Source organism: Colobus angolensis, unplaced genomic scaffold, assembly GCF_000951035.1.
Source record: "Colobus angolensis palliatus isolate OR3802 unplaced genomic scaffold, Cang.pa_1.0 Scaffold7, whole genome shotgun sequence".
In the NCBI taxonomy this organism is placed as follows: domain Eukaryota; kingdom Metazoa; phylum Chordata; class Mammalia; order Primates; family Cercopithecidae; genus Colobus; species Colobus angolensis.
This window is the reverse complement of record NW_012120709.1, coordinates 24640707-24662023: the sequence shown is the minus strand read 5'-3', so window position 1 is coordinate 24662023 and position 21317 is coordinate 24640707. Positions and strand designations below refer to the sequence as shown.

The 21317-nt window shown below is 44.8% G+C and overlaps 1 protein-coding gene and 1 pseudogene across 4 annotated transcripts in view; one reads left to right on the top strand and one right to left on the bottom strand.

The window, feature by feature from the left end:
• Nucleotides 1-17942, top strand: part of AMICA1 (adhesion molecule, interacts with CXADR antigen 1) — a 34061-nt gene extending 16119 nt beyond the window's left edge. For all 3 annotated transcript variants that reach the window (XM_011926874.1, XM_011926873.1, XM_011926876.1), the window contains 7 exons: nucleotides 1172-1397; nucleotides 5760-5869; nucleotides 8243-8480; nucleotides 11327-11465; nucleotides 13805-13898; nucleotides 15077-15163; nucleotides 17482-17942. In XM_011926874.1, coding sequence (XP_011782264.1) covers nucleotides 1172-1397; nucleotides 5760-5869; nucleotides 8243-8480; nucleotides 11327-11465; nucleotides 13805-13898; nucleotides 15077-15163; nucleotides 17482-17574 — 987 coding nt within the window. In that variant the 3' untranslated portion in view covers nucleotides 17575-17942. The remainder of the gene's footprint in view (nucleotides 1-1171; nucleotides 1398-5759; nucleotides 5870-8242; nucleotides 8481-11326; nucleotides 11466-13804; nucleotides 13899-15076; nucleotides 15164-17481) is intronic.
• Nucleotides 17943-20868: 2926 nt separating this feature from the next.
• LOC105501086 lies at nucleotides 20869-21317 on the bottom strand (annotated as a pseudogene). The gene has a single exon (XR_001000133.1). The product of XR_001000133.1 is annotated as a 40S ribosomal protein S15a pseudogene (transcript).

Genomic DNA, 21317 nt, shown 5'->3' with positions numbered 1-21317 from the left:
ATCATCCTTTTCTCCTTTGTGGCTGCTTAAAGTGTTGGGATTAGCAGATGCAGCATGGCTGGGTGAGGGTCTTTCATGGAGCTCTTCGGAGTGAGGAACAGTGTATTAAGCCTCATCAGAGAGTCTGTATAGATACTCGTACATCAGGATCATTTGTGAAAAACATCCCAAGTAGTTTGTTACTAACAAGAAACTCCCAATGTTTGCAAATAAAATATTGTTTTTGTAGCTCAGAGCACAGTCCCTGTTGTCCCTATAACACTACTCTCACTCAAATTTTTATTGGCCTTTATTTTTACAAGAGGGATAGGTCCATGGTGTAAGTAGAATAAGAATTTCTGCTGGGTGTGGTAACTCATGCCTGTAATCCCAGCACTTTGGGAGGCTGAGGCGGGGGATCACTTGAGCTCAAGAGTTCGAGACCAGCCTGGGCAACATGGCAAAACCCCATCTCTACAAAAAAACAAACACAAAATTAGCTGGCTGCAGTGGCATGTACCTGTAGTCCCAGCTACTTGGGAGACTGAGGTGGGAGGATCACCTGAGCCTAGGAGGTGAAGGCTGCAGTGAGCTGTGATTGTGCACTGCACTCCAGCCTGGGTGACGGAGGAAAACAATACGAAACCAAAACCAAAAACAAAAGAATTCCCCAGGGCCCAGCCTGGAACCATTGCCTGTGGTTGACTCCTTTTGTGTTACGATACTGCTGCCGGGAGGAGGGTAGAGATGAGAGAAGTGGCAGCCAGCCGGCCATGCCTGGAATTCTCACGCCAACACCACCCACAGCACTAGTGAAAATAGATCATGCATCTGAATGCCATCTAATCTGGGGCCGTGGTAGAGACGAGGGTGAAAATGAGAGATGGTTTTCAAAAGTTGTAAGTTTAAAACCGTAGAGTGATCTTCAGAGTGGGTGCTATATTTTACCTTAAACTGTAAGAAATAAAATGTGGACCACATTTCTCCATTTGTCCTTGTAGAAAGTGAGCCACAGAGCTTGTGCAAGTTGGACTGTTGCCTGGCACATTATTTTTATTAACTGGGTACCAAATGCTTTTGGATCATGATCATGATGATAGCTCTGCTACCCCCACATAACAGAGTCTCTGGGATCCAGGATCCTCGGTCTGGCACCTCTTTTGATCTTCTCCAACACTGTTTTGCCCTTCAGGATGAATATGTGCTATACTATTACTCCAATCTCAGTGTGCCTATAGGGCGCTTCCAGAACCGCGTACAGTTGCTGGGGGACATCTTAAGCAATGATGGCTCTCTCCTGCTCCAAGATGTGCAAGAGGCTGACCAGGGAACCTATACCTGTGAAATCCGCCTCAAAGGGGAAAGCCAGGTGTTCAAGAAGGCGGTGGTACTGCATGTGCTACCAGAGGAGCCTAAAGGTACGCAAACGCTTACTTAAAGAGGCGCCAAGGGGCAAGAGATTTCATGTGCAAGAGGCAAGGAAACTGATTATCTTGAGCAAATGCCAGCCTTTGGGCTAAGTACTTACCACAGAGTGAATCTTCAAAAAATGATCATAATTATTTCAGTCAACAAAAATATAGTTATTTTATTAAATAAAATATTGATAATTATTGTATTATTACTTTAAACACATTTCCCCCTCCCAAAAGCCCTGTGAAGGATGTTTTGTTCACATATGTGTCCAAATATGTTTTGGACACATATTTATTAAATGGCATAACTAGTACTTGATCCCTGGCATCTCTGACAACAGAGTCCATGTTCTTTTTTACTATGCCCTAATACCTTTCATCAGTTATCCACATTGATGCTACATCTGTATTTTATAGGTACCCTATGTTAGGGGTTCTGGAGGATAGAAAAGAAATGAGCAGGCCAGGCTCAGTGGCTCATGCCTGTAATCCTAGCATTTTGGGAGACTGAGGCAGAAGGATTTCTTGAGCCCGGGGGTTCAAGGCTGCAGTGAGCTATGATGCTACCTCTGCATTCTAGCCTGGGTGACAGAGCAAGACTCTATTTAAAAAAAGAAAAAAAAAAAAGGCTGGGTGTGATGGCTCACACCTGTAATCCTAACACTTTGGGAGCCTGAGCCTGAGGTGGGAGGATCACTTGAGGCCAGTTTGAGACTAGCTTGGGCGAGACCCTATGTCTAAAAAAAAAAAAAAAAAAAAAAAAAGCTGGGCGTGATGGCACATGACTGTGATGGTTTCAGGTACTAGGGAGACTGTGGTGAGAGGATCACTGGAGCCCAGTAGGTGGAGGCTGCAGTGAGCTGTGATTGCACCACTGCAATCCAGCCTGGGTGACAGAGCTGAGACCCTGACTCTTAAAAAAGAAAAAAAAAAAAAGAAGAAAGGAACAGATCTTTCTAACTCTTTGCACTTTATTTTTCCATTTATAAGTGGAGGGAGTGGTAGATGGGTGGTTTTAAAATTTGTGCTCTGTAAAACCTTAAGTTCCAAAGAACATGAAGGGTAAAAGTGGGGCAGGGGGTTGGTAGCAGACATATCTGCTCAGATAGGACCCCAGGCTCCCACCTGCATTGCAACCAAAGTCCTTTTCCTTTTTCCTGTTGTATTCGTTGAGCTACCAGGTAAGATTTAGTTTGAATAAGGATTCTGCTGCTTTCAAGCAGTTTGAAAGGGAGAGTATAAGCTACGGTGGCCCGAGTCATTTAGAAAGTTTTTTTTTTTGCCTCTTTGGATATTAGTTGAAAGGAATGCAGCTGAGACTGTAACCAAAGGAGGCATTATGCTTCCAGAAAAATCTCGAAAGTATTGCAAGCAACTGTAGAAGCTGTTGTATTGGGCTCCAAAGGAAAGGGTGGAGAGATTCAACCAGTTAGCCCAAAAGCTGGAGATAAAATTCTTCCCCCAGAATCTAGAATATGGAGGCACCAAAGTAGTTCTGGATGACAGGGATCATTCCTTATTTAGAGATGGTGGATTCTTGGAAAGCATATATATTGAAATAAATCACTATTGAAAAAGTCTCATGTGAAGCCACTCATTCCACTGGAGTTCTGAAATCTTTCATCGTGTAAATAATTTCCATGTCTCTCTTTTATAATAAACTAATGATATCCAAACTAATGTCAGCCAGTGTCTCTAAAATTTAGTTTTGCTTATTGATACAAACACTTACAAATAAAAATACATAAATGAAAGTAAAAGTTTGCAAGCTGCAGAACTAGATGCATTCTTTAAGATTGTGAAATAGAAGGAACAGTCTGTGACCCCAGGAAACTTTGCAATGTAGTTAGGGAACTAGAATCTGGGGCCATTTCCCACCTGCAGCTATCTTAGGTCCTTAGCCTCCCAGCTTTATTCATGAGCTCCTCCAGTGCACCCTTCCTTCCTCTCTTATGACACTCATCACACCCATTCACTTGTGTCTTCCCTGCTTGCCTGGGCACAGCCCCTGGTACAGAGTAAGCAATTAATAAGCATTTGTGGAATGAATGAAGTTATTGAGTTAGCATCCCTTGCTTGAATCCAATTTCTAAAAAATGGAGTTGTAGGAGGTGGCCTCTGGCCCCTCTCCTAATTATCCTTATTGTCATTTTTCTCTTAATTCCAAAGCTCTGGTTCTCCTGGAAGAAGCAGCAAATCAGATGCCTGTGCCCAAGGATTCTCTCTTCTTCTTTTTTTTTTTTTGAGGTAGGGTCTTGCTCTGTCACCCAGGCTCTGGAGTTGCAGTGGTACAATCACGGCTCACTATAGTCTTGAACTCCTGGGTTCAAGTGATCCTTCTGCCTCAATCTCCCTAGTAGCTAGGTCCATAGGTATGCATCAACATGCCTGACTTTGTTTGTTTGTTTAAGTAGAGACGGGGTCTCCCTACCTTGCCCAGGCTGGTCTCAAATCCCTGGGCTCAAGTGATCCTCCTGCCTCAGCCTCCCCAAATTGCTGGTATTACAAGGAGTCAATTTCAAGAGCTGAGGAATCCATGGAAACAGGCTAGGGCAATGTTAGAGGTAGTCAGATATTTCCCCAGTGGCTAGGGGAGCAAACTGTATTTTTGTGTTTTTTTTTTTAATTCCAGCTAGAATGGGAATAGATCCAACCCCTAACAATTTTGCCTAGTGGAAAGTGCTCCAACTTGCTTTACGTAAGTTGCGTCCACCAACGTGGCAACTCCATTTTTTGCAGTCATCTATAATTTTCTCTACAAAGTTTACCCTTCAGTTGACAGTCTATGATTCTACCACTTCAATTCTTTTTTTCATAGTTCTTAATTTAAATACTATAGATGAAAATAATAATTAGATTAATATCCTCTACTTTTGCTCTAGAATCAGCCATCCTTCTACTTATGTGGCGTGCCACAGTAGAGTGAGTGAGAAAACTTGGGCTTTGCCTTCACTAAGGCCTGAGCTTAAATGTTGGCTTTACCTTTTACTGGCCATGTGGCGTTGGGCTCCTTTACTTTCCTTCTCTGTAAAATGGGAGAGTAGTCATACAAACCTCAAAATATTGTAATGACTAACTGATCTACCGCGTACAGGGTGTCTAGCACATGGCTGGTGCATTGAAATGACTCAGAATGTTCAGTTGTTATTATTGCATTTTAAAAATAGAGTTTAATTCTTAATGTGCTGATAGATTTAAAGGGAGTTTGCTTCCTTGCTGGTATTCTTTGGAGTAAATTTTTTATCGCTTTCAAAATAATTCCTTCCATAGATTTTAGAGTTCATAATATTTTCTTTTGCTTTCCTCCTATTGTGCATTTCTCCTGCTGGGCAGGAAGTTACTCTTCTCCCAGGGAAACAATTTGGATAAAAGGGTGGCTTATGCACTCTGTTCCCTCGTGATCTTTGCTTAACACTCTTTTGAAGGAATTCTGTGCACTTAAGACCTAGACTTGTGTCTTCCTTATACACCGCCCTGCCTTTCATTGCTTAATCAACTTTGTGGTTGATTTGTATAGAGCATTACTGAAAAATCAGAAATATCTTTCCACTTCTTTTCTTTTTCACGGGCCACTTAAAATGACTTATGTAATAAACATATGGTGGGTCAGCTGCTTGTACAATAGGCAGAAGGAAGAGCCTAGGAGTTGGAAAGCCAGAAGCAGGGGAAGAGGGGACAGTGGGGGCAGGAGAGAGCAGGATTAAAACAGAAAGAAAAGTCAAGGAGAAAGCTGTCTTTTGTCTTGGCCTAATTAGCAAGAAGTCCTGTGACTTGTACCAAGGCCAGAACTAGGTCCTAGAATAAAAGAAAAAGAATAAAAGAAGTTGAAGAAAGTTACCCATGGTTCATTTTTTTAGTTGGGAGAGTCAGTGGGTTAAATATAAGAATGAGAGTTCTATAACTTTCCACTTCCTGTTTATGCTAAGCAGATGTTGGTATCTAAGACGATGAACATAAAGTAGGGGCTTTGAGATTTTCCATACTTCCTTTAGTACAAACTTGATGTGAAATTAGAGTTCATGGGAGGAATTCTGAAAAAGGGGAAAGAGAAAGGAATTAAAGAGGACCAGAACGTGTTTATGGCGGTATGGAGACAGCAGAAACTCTCAGGCTTGGTACCTGTGGGCAGCTAGAGGGTATTCTCATCTTGGGGATGCTACTGTGCTGGTCTGAGGGAAGAGGCTCTGAGTACTTTGCCCACATGGAATCCTCTGGATCATCTACAGAGGGAATATATATAGTGTTTGGTGGTGACAGTGATTTTTGCTGCTGAGGGTCTTTGGCTAACCATGATCTCTTCTAGAAAGTCTTTGACTTCTATAGATTATAACTTGAGTCTGACTTGATTTACTATTTTATCCTCAGAGCTCATGGTCCGCGTGGGTGAAATGATTCGGATGGGATGTGTTTTCCAGAGCACAGAAGTGAAACACGTGACCAAGGTAGAATGGATATTTTCAGGACGGCGCGCAAAGGTAACAAGGAGGAAACATCACTGTGTTAGAGAAGGCTCTGGCTAATGGTGTCAGGACAGAGGTAGAATCAGGCACATGAGGAGGTGTTGCAAGAGCCTGGGCTTTGGGGCTTATCAGAACTGGATCTTCTCCTAGCAATTTCAGCTTTCTGGTGGGAAAGATAACTCTAATGAAGAAGAAGAAGAAGAAGAAGAAGAAGAAGGAGAAGGAGAAGGAGAAGGAGAAGGAGAAGGAGAAGGAGAAGAAGAAGAAGAAGAAGAAGAAGAAGAAGGAGAAGGAGAAGGAGAAGGAGAAGGAGAAGGAGAAGGAGAAGGAGAAGGAGAAGGAGAAGGAGAAGGAGAAGAAGAAGCTTAACTTTTAGATGCCAATGTGAAATTGTACATGTAAAGCATTTTGTACATGACTTGGCCCCTACATTTTAGTTTCCTTCTTTCTCCCTTTTCCTTTGTGTAGAGTCTGTGGGAGAATGAGGGAGATGATTTTTGTGGCCCAGCCAGGAAAGCAATGGGCTAGGCATAAAACTGATTACACTTTTATTCTTACTGGGGTTAGTTCTGTGACTTTTCATCTGTGCTCCATTGCACCATTTATGTGATGGAAGGAGTTTTCATGGGTACTTCACGTGCTGGGATTGATCGATCCTGGGGGCCAGGGTGAGGGGTATTTCTTGGGAGATCTATAAAGCAGTAAACAGCAAGTTCATTCATTAGACCAGTAGCTCTCAACCATGATGTGGTCGTATATTTATGGGTCAACATGTATTGTGGGGATATCCCAAGTAACTTGTTATTAATAAAAGTTAAGGTGCAAAATTTATTAAAGATTAACTTTTATAAATTAAAACATATTCCAGGTCATCTCTCTAACAAAGTCATTTGCACTTGATTCCTCTGTACTATCTGAGTGGGTCACAGTGGGTGACATCATGATGGAGTAAGGGGAATTACATCTGGTCCCAGGTTCACCCCTGAGAGCTTGCCATGCATTTAGATGTCATCCATTGAGTGATTCACAGGAGAAAATAGGATGAGAGTTGACATTTTGAGGTTTTGAATTTGAATCACGAGAGACAAATGTTAGGGGCCAGGTCACTTCATTCACGTTTGTGTCTACATACCCGTTAACTTTTCTTAAAAGCTTTAAAAAAGCAATCTACATGCCTTTTCTTTAAATGCCAATATTCATTTAACAAGTTGTTTTTAAAGCATCTGCTATATGAAGAATACTCAAAACCCCTGACCTGATGGGAAACTTACAACTAAGATGAGGGAGATACACATAAAATAATAAAGAAGTATATAATACATCAGGCAATAGTAAGAGCCTATGGGGAACAATGAAGCAGGACTTTGTGGTTTTTGTTATGTGGGTGCTTGGGGAGGCCATACTGAGATGACATTTGAGGAGAGGTGTGAAGGAAGTCGGGGAGTGAATCCTGCGTGTGTGTAGGGGGAAGAATGTTCTTGCAGTCATAGACAGTAGCAAGTGCAAAGGCCCTGCAGCCAGTATGCAAGGAGCAGCCAAGAGGTCCACGTGGCTGGAGTGCAGTGACCTAAGTAGGTGAGGGAAGAGCAAGTAGAAGTTGAAGTCAGAGGAAAAGGGAGATGGGCTGGGTCATGCAGGGCCTTGCATTTTGGTATAAATGGGAGTACGGGCAATGAAGGGTTTTGAGCACAGGAGTAACATGATTTAACTCATATTTTTAAAGGCTTATCTGCTGAAAATAGATTGTCATAGTGAATAAGCAGGGAGACAAGTAAGAAAGCTGTTGCAGGAACCCAGGTGAGAGATGAGCTGGATCAGAATGGTATCAGTGGAGGAGGTGAGGACTGGCTGGATTGGGGATATATTTTGAAGGCTGAGGTGATAGGATTTGCTGAGGGATTTGATGTGATTTTTTCCAGAAAGAAATTAAGGATGACTCCAAGATTTTTAGCCTGAGTATCTGGCATTGCCATGTACCAAAATGGGATGGACTGGAAAGAACTGGTTTGGGGGAAAGATGAAGAGTTCCGTTTTAGACATGTTTCGGGTTCCTATTGGAAATCCAACTAGAAATGTCATCAAGAATAAAAGTATACTTTTGCTTTTTTTATTGGAAAGGTACACAAAATGAAAGTCCTCCTTTTCTCATCCTTCTGTTCAGATGGAACAACTGTTCATGGGTTGGTGATGTCCTTCACAAGCACAGACACATGCACATGTGTACGTGTGTGTACGTGACTTTGTGTTATTTAAAGCTTTCTGATAATACCCTTACTGCCTTCAGCTAGCAGGGCCTTGGGAGTCCTGAGATCTTCCCTGCCCCATTTTCTCCGCTCCCCCCTCCACTCCAGTCCTCACAATCTCATACTTTTTGCCTTCCCCTTCTAGGAGGAGATTGTGTTTCGTTACTACCACAAACTCAAGATGTCCGTGGGGTACTCCCAGAGCTGGGGCCACTTCCAGAATCGTGTGAACCTGGTGGGGGACATTTTCCGCAATGATGGTTCCATCATGCTTCAAGGAGTGAGGGAGTCAGATGGAGGAAACTACACCTGCAGTATCCACCTAGGGAACCTGGTGTTCAAGAAAACTATTGTGCTGCATGTCAGCCCAGAAGAGCCTCGAGGTATCTAACATTTGGCTGGGGGGCATTGAGGGACCTCCTGGCTGGTGCATGGGGCCAGGACTAGAGTGAGGCTGGAGAGGTTCCTGGGATGCAAAATTGAAGGAGGCATCCCTCTCAGGTGCTGACTCTGGCCTTGCACAACCCTGAGAATGATGCCTCCTCAGAGGTGGCTCCTCAGGTGCCTGACTTGCCTCACCCTAGTTCTGGCCCCACTGCTAGGCCAAGGACAGGGGAGCTAATTTAGTGAATACCAATCCTCTGCCAGACCCCACTCATTGCCAGGGTCATCTATTGATGTAAAGATACAGAAGCTCAGGGAAGGATCTGCGTTGATGTCCAAAGTCAGCTTCCTTGGTTTCAAGGGAGGTGCTGTATGCACTAGAGTGGAGCAGGAAGTGATCCTAAGCTAGTGAGAGACAGCCAGGAACAGAGAGGAACATGCAGGCACTAGAACCAAAAATGGAGGGGTTTTCTGATCAGAGGTTCTCGATTCTGGCAAACAGTGTGCATCAAGGCCAGTGGGGTGTAGGAGAGGAAAGACTCGATTGTGTTGACAGAGAGAGGTTGATAAGTGAGGGGTTGAAGTTAAACCATAACCCAGTTAGCAATCAGGATGTGGCCTGTGGACTTTGCCCCTTGCTAGGGCCTTCAGGAGTTGGTTGTGGTTGACTGGGGGTGGGGAAGATGGGGTGAGGATGGAACATACCTCATACCTCAGGCCAGAGATTTAAGTCTGTGGAGGCACCTTGTCTCCAGCTGGAGAGGGGAGCAGGGCAGATGGGTTTCTTAAAGAACCATCATCTCTCTGTGTGCTTCCTTCTCAGAAGTCCAATTCACAGAGAAAATCGAGCTATTATGGGGGCTCATGCAGCTTCTCTACCCACAAACATATCTATGTCTCCCCATCCTTATCTCTGCCCTGCCATCCTGAGACAGAGGAGGGTCCCTTCTGCTCTGGGCTTATCTAACCCCCTGTGCCCAGGTGGCATCCTTCTCAGGAGCCTCACATCATGGCTCTTTGAACTCTCACTTTCTGTTGGCTTCTACCATTCAAATTTGCTCAATTCTACCACTTACCTACTCCAACTCCCTTCTATGTCTTTTTTTCTTCAGCTCCATTCTATGTCTTTCTTTTTCTTAAGATTGCTTTCCTGAGATACAATTCACATACCATACAATTTGCCCATTTAAAGTGTTCAGCTCAATGGTTTTAGTACATTCAGAGTTGTACAACCACCACCACAATCATGTATTTCTTTCTCAACATAGCCAAATAGCTTGCTAAAGGTCTGTGTTTGGAATACTACTGTCTCATCTCCCATTAACTCTTCAGTGCACTGCATTCTGGCTTATTCTACCTCTACTCCAGCTTAGACCACCAATGGCACTGCAACTATCCATCCTTAGCCTTCTCTCCCTCAGTAGCGTTGGACACTATATTTTGTATGCACTCTATGTTGGACCCAATTCCACACACACTCATGGATATACATAGTAAACTCTACACAAGTTTTCCACAAATCCTTCATATGTGACATGTCTAACCTACTCCTGCACACCCCTCCTCAGCCCATCTCCCCAACCTCAGTTGTCTAACTAGATGCCTGGGGATGTGCTTGATTCTTTCCCTTTCCTAGACCCCAATCTAACAGGTCAGGTCAACAAGTCCTTGACTCCTACTACAGACTCTTGAAGTTGTCTTCCTTCCAGTCTGTCACTGCCACCTTAGTTCTGGCTGTCTTCATCTCTGTCTTGAACTGTAGGCCTCTAACCAGTCTCTGCTTTCTCTCTCAGCCACTGCTCCTCATTCTTCACACGGCTCTTGGTGCCATCTTTCTAAATCACATTAAGAACTTTCTCTTCCACGGCTAATAATCTTTCAATGGTTTTTTCATTGCCTGCAGAAAAATACCCAATTCTTGGTTGAGATAGTCAAGGTCCTTCTTGAGTTGGACCCTGTCATCTCTCCAGCCAAATTCTCCAGCACACTCACAGATGCCACTTTTGTGCCAGACCCATTGAACTCTTTCTAGTTTCTAAAATCACCATCCTGTCAGGCCTTCAGATCCCGTGCAGAACATCCCCTCTGTCCTTCCCCAGATTGTCTGCCCAAGAAACTGGATGTTTCCTGTAAGTCTCAGGTTAAACTTTAGAACTTTTGCTGGCAAATTCTCATTTGCTGCCCATAGAATTGGGCACCCTTTTTTCTGTGCCCCTCTGTTCCCCATACAGACTTCTGTTGTACCGCCTACAGCAGCCTGTGGTTTTCTGTTGATGTGTTTGTCTCCTTCCTTGGAAGTAGGGACCACACATCCATTTGTCTCTGAATCCCCTGTACCTAGTGCTGTCTGGCCCTGAGGAGGTGCTTGCTTTATGTATTTAGAAAGAACCATGCAGATGAGTAGAAGGTACCGTATGGGCAGAAGTACCTCCGGAGGCTTTCCTTGGTATCGTCGCTGTGGGGCTGAGTCTTGCGGCATGTGTTCTTTTGAAGAGAACCACTTGCCCTGGGGAAGATCAGCAGCCTCTAAGATGTCTGTTATTTCTCAGTCACTTGTTAAGCCAAATTTTAGAACAAAATTGTTGACGTGAAAGGAAACTTTACTACAGGTGAAGTGCTAGCCTCTTCTCCCACCCACCTTAATCTACATTTTAGGGTAAACAAGGGGGTTAGACTTTGGTTCTCAATCTCACAGAGACAGTGTCCCTAGTGTCCAGATATGGGGTAGAGTCTGGCCTTCCCTCCACTTCCTGGCCTGGCTGGTGCTACTTTGTACAGGGCTGTGGGGCTCTTGGCTCTTTGCTAAAGTTATTGAGACCCTCTCCTTGCTTTTCTCCTTTCCCAGCACTGGTGACCCCGGCAGCCCTGAGGCCTCTGGTCCTGGGGGGTAATCAGCTGGTGATCATTGTGGGAACTGTCTGCGCCACAATCTTGCTGCTCCCTGTTCTGATATTGATCGTGAAGAGGACCTGTGGGAATAAGAGGTACAGGGCTGCCGCCGCCCCTTGGGTTGGGAGGCTGGGGGTGCAAGGCTGCCTCTACCCAAAGTGGAAGAGGTGATAGGGTCCTACAGAAGGGGGTATTTTTAAATGGAATCCACTGTGGTAACCCTGCCCACTTTGCTCACTGTGCCTGGAAAAGAATTTAATGTTCCTACACTCTCCTCATTCACGTTGGTATTATGTAAAGACTACAAATTCCCTTAGAAATGGGGGTCTCAGTAGGGCATAATTCAGAGCATAAATCTTACACAAGAACTATCATGGTACCATTCACTGCCTAAGAGATGCTTTTAAAATTATCCATACTGTACGTTCCGCATAGAAGCTAAGATCTTAAGGGTTGCCAGTGGTTTTATCTAAAAGATAAAAGACTGTCTAAAAAAAAAAAAAGTGCTTTCAAAGGCCTGGATTTCATTAGTAGTTCTCCCAGGGTCTCAGAAGTGCCCAGATGCTCCAACAGGGACACTAGTGTTTCACTGGCTCTTTGGCAGATCCATGCCCCTCAGTTTATCCAACTATCGATGAGGGGCGCAGATTGACTCTCTTGTTGAAATAGTGTCAGTGGGAAAGGGCCTCATGAATAATCCTGACTTTTGAGTGTTCTCTCCCAGTGGGTCTTTGATTGTGCAGAAAACACTTGTACCTGCTAAGTTTTCACTTCCACTCCCTAGGGTTTCCTGATTTGGTTTTGAACTTGGCTGGCCTCTCTGAAGGTCTTTGCTCTGGGCATGCTTGGAGCACTGAGCTAGACAACCTGGGTTCCACTCTCAGCTTACTTCTCCTGTCTGAGCCTCAGTTTCCCCCCCAAAGGAAAGGTAGCACTTCCATGTCTAGTCGTTTATTCTAAAGAAATAATTAGATGGATATGCTGAGATTTGTGCAAAACTGCAGTCATGCTTATAATTAAAAATAGGGATCATTGCCAGTGTCTGTCAGAAAGGCAGTGATTCAGTGAACCAGTGTTTCACTCAATGAAATACTCCAGATCCCTCTATGTAATGACATGGAAAGATATCCAAGGGGTAAAAATGCAGAATTTATGGTATTACCTCATTTTTATAAAAGAGAAAATAATATGATGCTCACTCCAGCAGCATATGTACTAAATACATTTTATGTGAGCTTATGCTTACACTGAGAGAGGCTGGGAAGGATAGTTGTAAAATGTGGGTAATGGCGTGGAATTTGAGATGAAGGAGAAGGTGGATCCCATGGGGTGAGGGGTTGCAGGGAACTTCCACTTCCAACTGTTTACGTTTCTGTATTATCTGAATTATTTTACAATGAGAAGATACAACTTTAAAAGCAGAAAATACAATGAAAGTATTTCCGGCCAGGCGCGGTGGCTCAAGCCTGTAATCCCAGCACTTTGGGAGGCCGAGACGGGCAGATCACGAGGTCAGGAGATCAAGACCATCCTGGCTAACCCGGGGAAACCCCGTCTCTACTAAAAAAAAAAAAAAAGAAAAACCTAGCCGGGCGAGGTGGCTGGCGCCTGTAGTCCCAGCAGCTACTCGGGAGGCTGAGGCAAGAGAATGGCGTAAACCCGGGAGGCGGAGCTTGCAGTGAGCTGAGATCCGGCCACTGCACTCCAGGCTGGGCGACAGATCGAGGCTCTGTCTCAAAAAAAAAAAAAAAAAAAAAGAAAGTATTTCCACTGAGACCAAAACATATGGTTTCTTTTTTAGCTTAAACCTTGATTTTTTTTTTTTTTTTTTTAGTTCTGCCTTGGGCCAAAATAGAAAAAAAGAAAGTATATTCAGAAGGCAAATGGTCATAAGATCAAAGGCCAAGGGGCTGGGCCCAACAAGGCAGGCGCGGAGCTCCAGGCTTGGGGCGTGGGGCTTGGGGCTTGGGTGGGGTGTTTGTGGGGATTATTCCGCTCCGCCCCCTGGAGAGGCCAGGAGCCCTTTGGATTGGCGTCTTGCTGAGCTCCTGCTGCCCCCTGCTGGTTCCGCGGCACTCCCTGGTCCTCAGAAATGTAGAGACGATGGTCAAGTGGAATCCTATCTCCCCTGTCTCTCTTCATTCACTTAAAATTACCTCTCCCATAAGGACTGAAAGTGGCTTGAGTGATAATAGAGAAGTCGAAGCCGTTTTTCAGCCTAAATTATCTCCAGAACGGCTTCTTGTTCTTCATTAGAAGAGATGCGCTTCTCAGGTTTCCAGGTGAGCCGGGTAGCCCTGGCTGTAGGAGTCCAGAGAGAATGGTTTCTTCTCTGGGGTCTCTCTCTTCACAAAGCCAAGAGGGGGTCTCATGTAGGGATCCTTGAATAAACCATGCCAGCTGGTTAATTCCACATGCTCTTTATGTCTTGCAGTTTAGTGAATTCTACAGTCTTGGTGAAGAACACGAAGAAGACTAATCCAGGGATAAAAGAAGAACCCTGCTATTTTGAAAGCTGTGAAGGGGAGGTGAACACACGCTTCAGCCTAAAACACTAAGCAGATGCAGGCCTGGGCCGTTCTCATTCCCCCGGGAACCATGTCTTACCCATTGTATGTCCCAGCTTGCAGGCCAGTGCTTGGCACAGAGCAGGGATTCAGGAAGCCTTTGTTACTAGAATAAGAGCCTCTGAGGAGTACAGTGCATGGGGCTGGCTGGGCCAGCCTCGGGCAGCAGTTTCTGGTATTGGGCTGAGGAAAGAGCACTGCGCTTGGAGTCAGAAAGCTCTGCCACCTCCCCTAGTCTCACCAGCAAAATGAGGATAAGGATAAAGATATTATAGTTACCCGGCCTGCTTGACAGGGTTGTTGTAAGGTTCACATAAGATGATGATATGCAAATGCTTTGTAATCTAGGAGGTGCTATTTATCTAAAGTCTAATGGGGAATTGTTATACATTCAGGAGTTAAGGAGTTCTAATGCTTAAAATGAAATAGTCTAAGACCTTAGCAAGAAAGGATTAAGAAGGATTTTTCTCTCCTTATTGATTAGTAATGAAGTTATAAATAATTGCTTCTAGAGACTGAGAAATGGATTGGTTTTCTTTAACTCCTATTTTCTTTTCTTTTCTTTCTTTAATTTTTAAAATGCTCTTTGAATAGTTACCTTTCTCTGTTTTGGGCTGTTTTTGTCCCAAGAGTAGGATTTTCTCCCAGTAGAGTACAGTAGTCCAAGAATGGGCCACTGGATGATACTGCTTTCCCAACGAGTGACAGGACCATGAACCGCACAGTTGTGAGGCTCAATGAGGGCTGGCCCTGCCACATAAACCCTCTGAAGGAAACGATAACAATTCACTGTTGATTAATGCCATTCTGCCTTTACGGTAATTAGAAGGAAATAACCCCAGAATACAAGGAATTTAGCAAGATAAGGAACCCCTGCTGCTACCTAAACATCCATCTAAACAAAGATGTTTGGCTTTTGAAGCAAAGACTTTGGTTCTTAAGACTGTGTTCTTTGACAGTTATTTTTCAAGAAGACTGAAGACTGACTTATCATTATTGGGAATTCTCTAGCTCTCAGTAACCTTTGAACCTCCCAGTTTGGGTGGTCGATGCCCAGCAAATAGGAATAGGTGGCCTTTTCTCTGGTGTATAAGATTCATCTAATTTTTAGGAATTTTTGTACCATTTTCCCCCTCTAGAAAAACATTTACTCCTCAATAATTATACGGGAGGTGATCGAGGAAGAAGAACCAAGTGAAAAATCAGAGGCCACCTACATGACCATGGTGAGAATGATTCTGGCCCCGGCTGAGCCAGGTGTCAGAGGCTCAGGTGGTGGTGGTGGTGGGTGTGGCTGGGTTGCCCAGGGAGGCTGCTGAGGGCAGTGATTTTTCTAAGTAGCAGGAAAGTCTGAGAAACTGAAGTTCTGCTGGATAGAAGAGTGATATCAAACTTTCTTACCCAAGCTCAAGGATTAAAGATTATCACCAGAAATTATTTATATTAGTGGTGAAAAGAAGTGAAGAGTGGCCTTTACTGGGGGCAGGGAGAATGTCTTTTGCCTCATCAGTTCAATCTAATAAAGAAAACACGGTTGGGTGTGGTGGCTTATGCCTGAAATCCCAGCACTTTGGGAGGCCGAGGTGGGTGGATTGCTTGAGGCCAGGAGTTCAAGACCAGCCTGGCCAATGTGGCAAAACCCCCTCTCTACTAAAAATACAGAAATTAGCCAGGTGTGGAGATGTGTGCCTGTAATCCCAGCTACTTGGGAGGCTGAGGCACAAGAATTGCTTGAACATAGGAGGTGGTGGTTATGTGACCCGAGATCCACCACTACGCTCCAGTCTTGGCGACAGAGTGAGACTCTGTCTCAAAAAAAAAAAAAAAGAAAAGAAAGGCTGAGTGCGGTGGCTCACACCTGTAATCCTAGCACTTTGGGAGGCTGAGGCAGGTGGATTACTTGAGGTCAGGAGTTCGAGACCAGCCTGGCCAACATGGTGAAACCCTGTCTTATTAAAAATACAAAAAATTAGCCAAGCATGGTGGCGGGCTACTTGTAATCCCAGCTACTTGGGAGGCTGAGGCAGGAGAATTGCTTGAACTTGGGAGGTGGAGGTTGCAGTGAGCTAAGATCGCGCCACTGCACTCCAGCCTGGGAGATGGAGCGAGATTCCCATCAAAGAGAGAGAGAGAGAGAGAAAGAAAATAGGACAAATAGTATTGTGGTCAAGTATCGTGTTGCAGTGAGTTGTTTTCCTTGCTATCAAAAACTCAAAGTAGGGTTCCTCCCACTGCTTAGATTTTGTTTCTTAATTTTGTGACTTATTGTACCTTCTCATAATCTAACTGCCAGGCAGGCTACATGCTGGATCTCATACAATATTTTGGAGTCTGATTCCTACTTTCCCATTGCTTAGACTTTAGGCCCTTAGAGAACTACAGCACCTGGAAAAGGCACTGCAGGGCGTGCAGTGAGTAGGGGTAGGAACAAAAGGAGTGAGCTGGCGATGAGCATGGTGCTATTTGTAGACTAATTATAGGAACCCAGCCCATTAAGGAGCAGTGTTCTGCTGGGTTTGGGAAGGCTGGCCTCCTCTGCTTGTGGAATGATGGGCTTTGTTTGTTCCTGTCGCACCAGCCCTGAGGACACATGACTCCCAGCTGACTGCAGCAGAGAGAGGTCTGCCAGGGAAGTGTGAGATCAGAGGCCTGGCCTGGATCCACCGAGTGAAACATTAACTCCACTCTGAAGTTGCAGCTGAATGGAATCATTTTCCCCCTGTATTTTTCTCCCATTTTGTTATGTGATGCTGCAGTAACTTGCGAGGCCTCATCCTGGCTCCTGGAGACCTGCCGATATAGCTGCCTTGTGGCTACTGCTGAGTGCGTCACCAGCCAGGGTGGCACTGTTTGCAGAAAGTCTCCGAGGTGGAGACGATGCAGGAGGAACAATTGTCTTCACAGCTACCTTCTCCAGGTTTAATGCTAGGCGATTATGGTTTCGATTTTGTGGAAAACACCATTCCTCTCCTCTTGATCCAGATCCAATAGAGTAAGAGGAGAGGCCTGGGCTGCAAACTCAAAGGCCGGCAGGGGCCGGTCAAGTTATTTTAAAATATGGTGTGCCAAGTTAAATAAGCCTGTTGGTGAATTTGGGACTGCAGGCCACTTGTTTGAGACTTCATTTATAAAGGTGTTCTCTGATAGGGAGCAGAGGTAACAAAGAGCCTTTGTATTGTGTTGTTGAATTGATGAAATTCATGTAAATGTAGTGGCACCTTGCTGTTTTCTGTTTCTGAGGCTGTACACACAGTGGTTAAGGTTGCAAGCTGTGGAGTTGGACAGACCTGGGTCCAAATTCTAACTCTGTGTTGCAGCCAGATGGTCTTGGGCAGGTGACTTGGTCTGTCTGAGCCTCAGTTTCCTTATCCTTAGAATGGGAATCATAATACCTACCTCCTGGTGGTAAGGATCACATGAGATGATGCATATGAAATTCAGTATTGGGCTGGGCTCATGAGAAGAGCTCAATGAATGGCAGCTGCTATGATTACGAACTACTTCTTACAAGCATGTTTTGTTTCTTTCTGCCCTTCCCCAACAGCACCCAGTTTGGCCTTCTCTGAGGTCAGATCGGAAAAACTCACTTGAAAAAAAGTCAGGTGGGGGAATGTCAAAAACACAACAAACCTTTTGAGAAGAATGGAGAGTCCCTTCATCTCAGCAGCAGTGGAGACTCCCCTGTGTGTCCTGGGCCACTCTACCAGTGATTTCAGACTCCCGCCCTCCCAGCTGTCCTCCTGTCTCGTTGTTTCGTCAATGCACTGAAGGTGGAGAGTTTGGAGCCTGGCAGAGAGACTGGACAGCTCTGGAGGAACAGGCTCTGGTGAGGGGAGGGGAGCATGGACTTGGCCTCCAGAGTGGGACACTGGCCCTAGGAACCAGGCTGAGCTGAGTGGCCTCAAGCCCCCCACTGGATCAGACCCTCCTGTGGGCAGTGTTCTTAGTGGATGAGTTACTGGGAAGAATCAGAGATAAAAACCAACCTAAATCATTCCTCTGGCACATTATTTCTAAATAAGGGTGGTTTGTGGAAATCGTCCTTTTTTTATGCCTCGGTTGATGGGGGAAGTAAAGTCCTGGTGAGGAATTTACAGTTAGAAACTTCTGGAAAAACTGAAGTTCCTGGAGGAAAGCCAAACCATGCCAACACACTAGAGGCTGGTTTTGGTCCTGGGAAAGGTTTGCGGTGAATGGGTTGGAAGTGGGGTATGAATACAGCTTTGGGATTTAACTCAGTGGTTCTTCATTCCTGCTGGGCATTGCTGGTGGCTCCTTACAGGGCCTCACCACAGGCCTCCGAATTTGAAATTTCTCAGTGAAGCTTAGGCATTTGTCTTTCTTGATACTGATGGGTTGCCACGATGGACAGTCACAGATTTAATTCTTGGTCTGAAATGTGCAGTTCCTATACTTTTGGTTGCTATTGTAAGATTTGATAAAGTTAGTCTTAAAAATCCTTTGGGGGCAGCATCCGAGTTGGTAATTAGGAAGTCAAACTGTCTGTTTGCTGATGACATAATCATAAACTTTGAAAACCCTAAACACTCATCCAAAAAGCTCCTAGAACTGGTAAATGAATTCAGCAAAGCTTCAGGATACAAAATTAATGTATACAAATCAGTAGCTTTGCTATATACCAATAGCAACCAAGCTGAGAATCAAATCAAGAACTCAATCTCTTTTATAATAGCTGCAAAAAAATTAAAATACTTAGGAATATACTTAACCAAGGAGGTGAAATACCTCTACAATGAAAACTACAAAACACTGCTGAAAGAAATCATAGACAGCACAAATGGAAACACATCCCATGCTCATGCACGGGTAGAATCAACATTGTGAAAATGGCCGTACTACCTGTATTTAGTTTGTTTTCCTGTTCCTGATAAAGACATATCTGAGACTGGGAAGAAAAAGAGGTTTAATTGGACTTACAGTTCCACATGGCTGGGGAGGTCTCAGAATCATGGCAGGAGGTGAAAGGCACTTCTTCCATGGTGGTGGCAAGAGAAAATGAGGAAGATGCAAAAGTAGAAACCCCTGATAAAACCATCAAATCTCATGAGACTTATTCACTACCATGAGAACAGTATGGGGGAAACTGCCTCAATGATTCAAATTATCTCCCACTGGGTCCCTCCCACAATATGTGGGAATTTTGGGAGTACAATTTAAGATGATATTTGGGTGCGGACACAGAACCAAACCATATAATTCCACCTCTGGCCCCTCCAAATCTCATATCCTTACATTTCAAAACAAATCATGCCTTCCCAATAGCCCCCCAAAGTCTTAACTCATTTCAGCATTAACCCAAAAGTCCACAGTCCAAAGTCTCATCTGAGACCAGGCAAACCCCTTCCACTTATGAGCCTGTAAAATCAAAAGCAAGCTGGTTACTTCCTACATACAATGGGGGTACAGGTATTGGGTAAATACAGCCATTCCAAATGGGAAAAATTGGCCAAAGCCAAAACAAAGTGGTTACAGGACCCATGCAAATCTGAAATCCAGTGAGGCAGTCAAAATTTAGAGCTCCAAAAATGATGTCCTTTGATTCCAGGTCTCACATCCAGGTCACACTGACGCAAGAAGTGGGTTCCCATGGTCTTGGGCAGCTCTGCCCCGTGGCTTTGCAGGGTACAGCTTCCTTCCTGGCTGTTTTCATGGGCTGGCATTGAGTGTTTGCAGCTTTTCCAGGCGAACGGTGCAAGCTGTTGGTGGATCTACCATTCTGGGGTCTGGAGGACGGTAGCTCTCTTCTCACAGCTCCACTAGGCAGTGCCCCAGTAGGGACTCTGTGTGGGGATTCTGACCCCACGTTTCCTTTCTGCACTGCTCTAGCAAAGGTTCTCCATGAAGGCCCCACCCCTGTAGCAAACTTTTGCCTGGGCATCCAGGCATTTCCACACATCTTCTAAAATCTAGTCAGAGGTTTCCAAACCCCAGTTCTTGACTTCTGTGCACTCGCAGGCTCAACACCACGTGGAAGTTGCCAAAGCTTGGGGCTTGCAACCTCTGAAGTCATGGCCTGAGCTCTATGTTGGCCCCATTCAGCCATGGCTGGAGTGGCTGGGATGCAGGGCTCCAAGTCCCTAGGCGGCACACAGAAGAGGGACACTGGGCCTGGCCCACGAAACCATTTTCTCCTAGGTCTCCTGGCCTGTGATGGGAGGGGCTGCCATGAAGACCTCTGACATGCCCTGGAGACATTTTCCCCATTGTCTTAGGGATTAACATTCAGCTCCTTGTGACTTATGCAGATTTCTGCAGCCAGCTTGAATTTCTTCTCAGAAAATGGGTTTTTCTTTTCTATCATATTATCAGGCTGCAAATTTTCTGAACTTTTATGCTCTGCTTCCCCTACAAAACTAATACCTTTAGCAGCACCCAAGTCACGTCTTGAATGCTTTGCTGCTTAGAAATTTCTTCTGCCAGATGCCCTAAATCACCTCTCTTAAGTTCAAAGTTCCACAAATCTCTAGGGCAGGGGCAAAATGCCACCAGTCTGTTTGCTAAAACATAACAAGAGTCATCTTTGCCCCGGTTCCCAACAAGTTCCTCATCTCCATCTGAGACGACCTCAGCCTGGACCTTACTGTCCATATTGTTATCAGGTTTTTGGTCAAAGCCATTCAACAAGTCTCTAGGAAGTTCCAAACTTTCCCACATTTTCCTGTCTTCTTCTGAGCCCTCCAAAGTGTTTCCAACTCTGCCTGTTACCAAGTTCCAAAGTTGCTTTTTGGGTATCTTTTCAGCAATGCCCCCCTCTACTGGTACCAGTTTACTGTATTAGTTTGTTTTCACACTGCTGATAAAGACATACCTGAGACTGGGAAGAAAGATCGAAGCTACAGTTCCACATGGCTGGAAAGGCCTCAGAATCATGATGGGAGGCAAAAGGCACTTCTTTTTTTTTTTTTCCATGAGGCATTTTATTTGTAAATGTATGTATTACATCCCTAGAAAAAGAATCCCAGGATTTTCCCTCGTGTGTGTTTTCATCTTGCTTCTTCATGGTCCATGATGCCAGCTGAGGTTGTCAGTACAATGAAACCAAACTGGCGGGATGGAAGCAGGTTATTCTGCCATTTTTCTAGATCTTTGAGTTGCACATCAAATCTTGGGCTGATCACTCCACACTTGTTTAGCCTGCCTGTAAGGTTCACAACAATTTTCCCAGCTCTGTGATCATCAATGATTTCAAATTCGCCAGTGTAACCATGCTTCATCATCACAGTGAGAAACCGGACGATGACTTTGGAGCACGGCCTAATAAGCACCTGGTGTTTGCCTCTCTTTTCGGCATTGTTGATGCTCTTGAGAGCATCAGCCAGGACATTCGTGCGCACCATTGTGGCAGCGCAGAAAGATGGC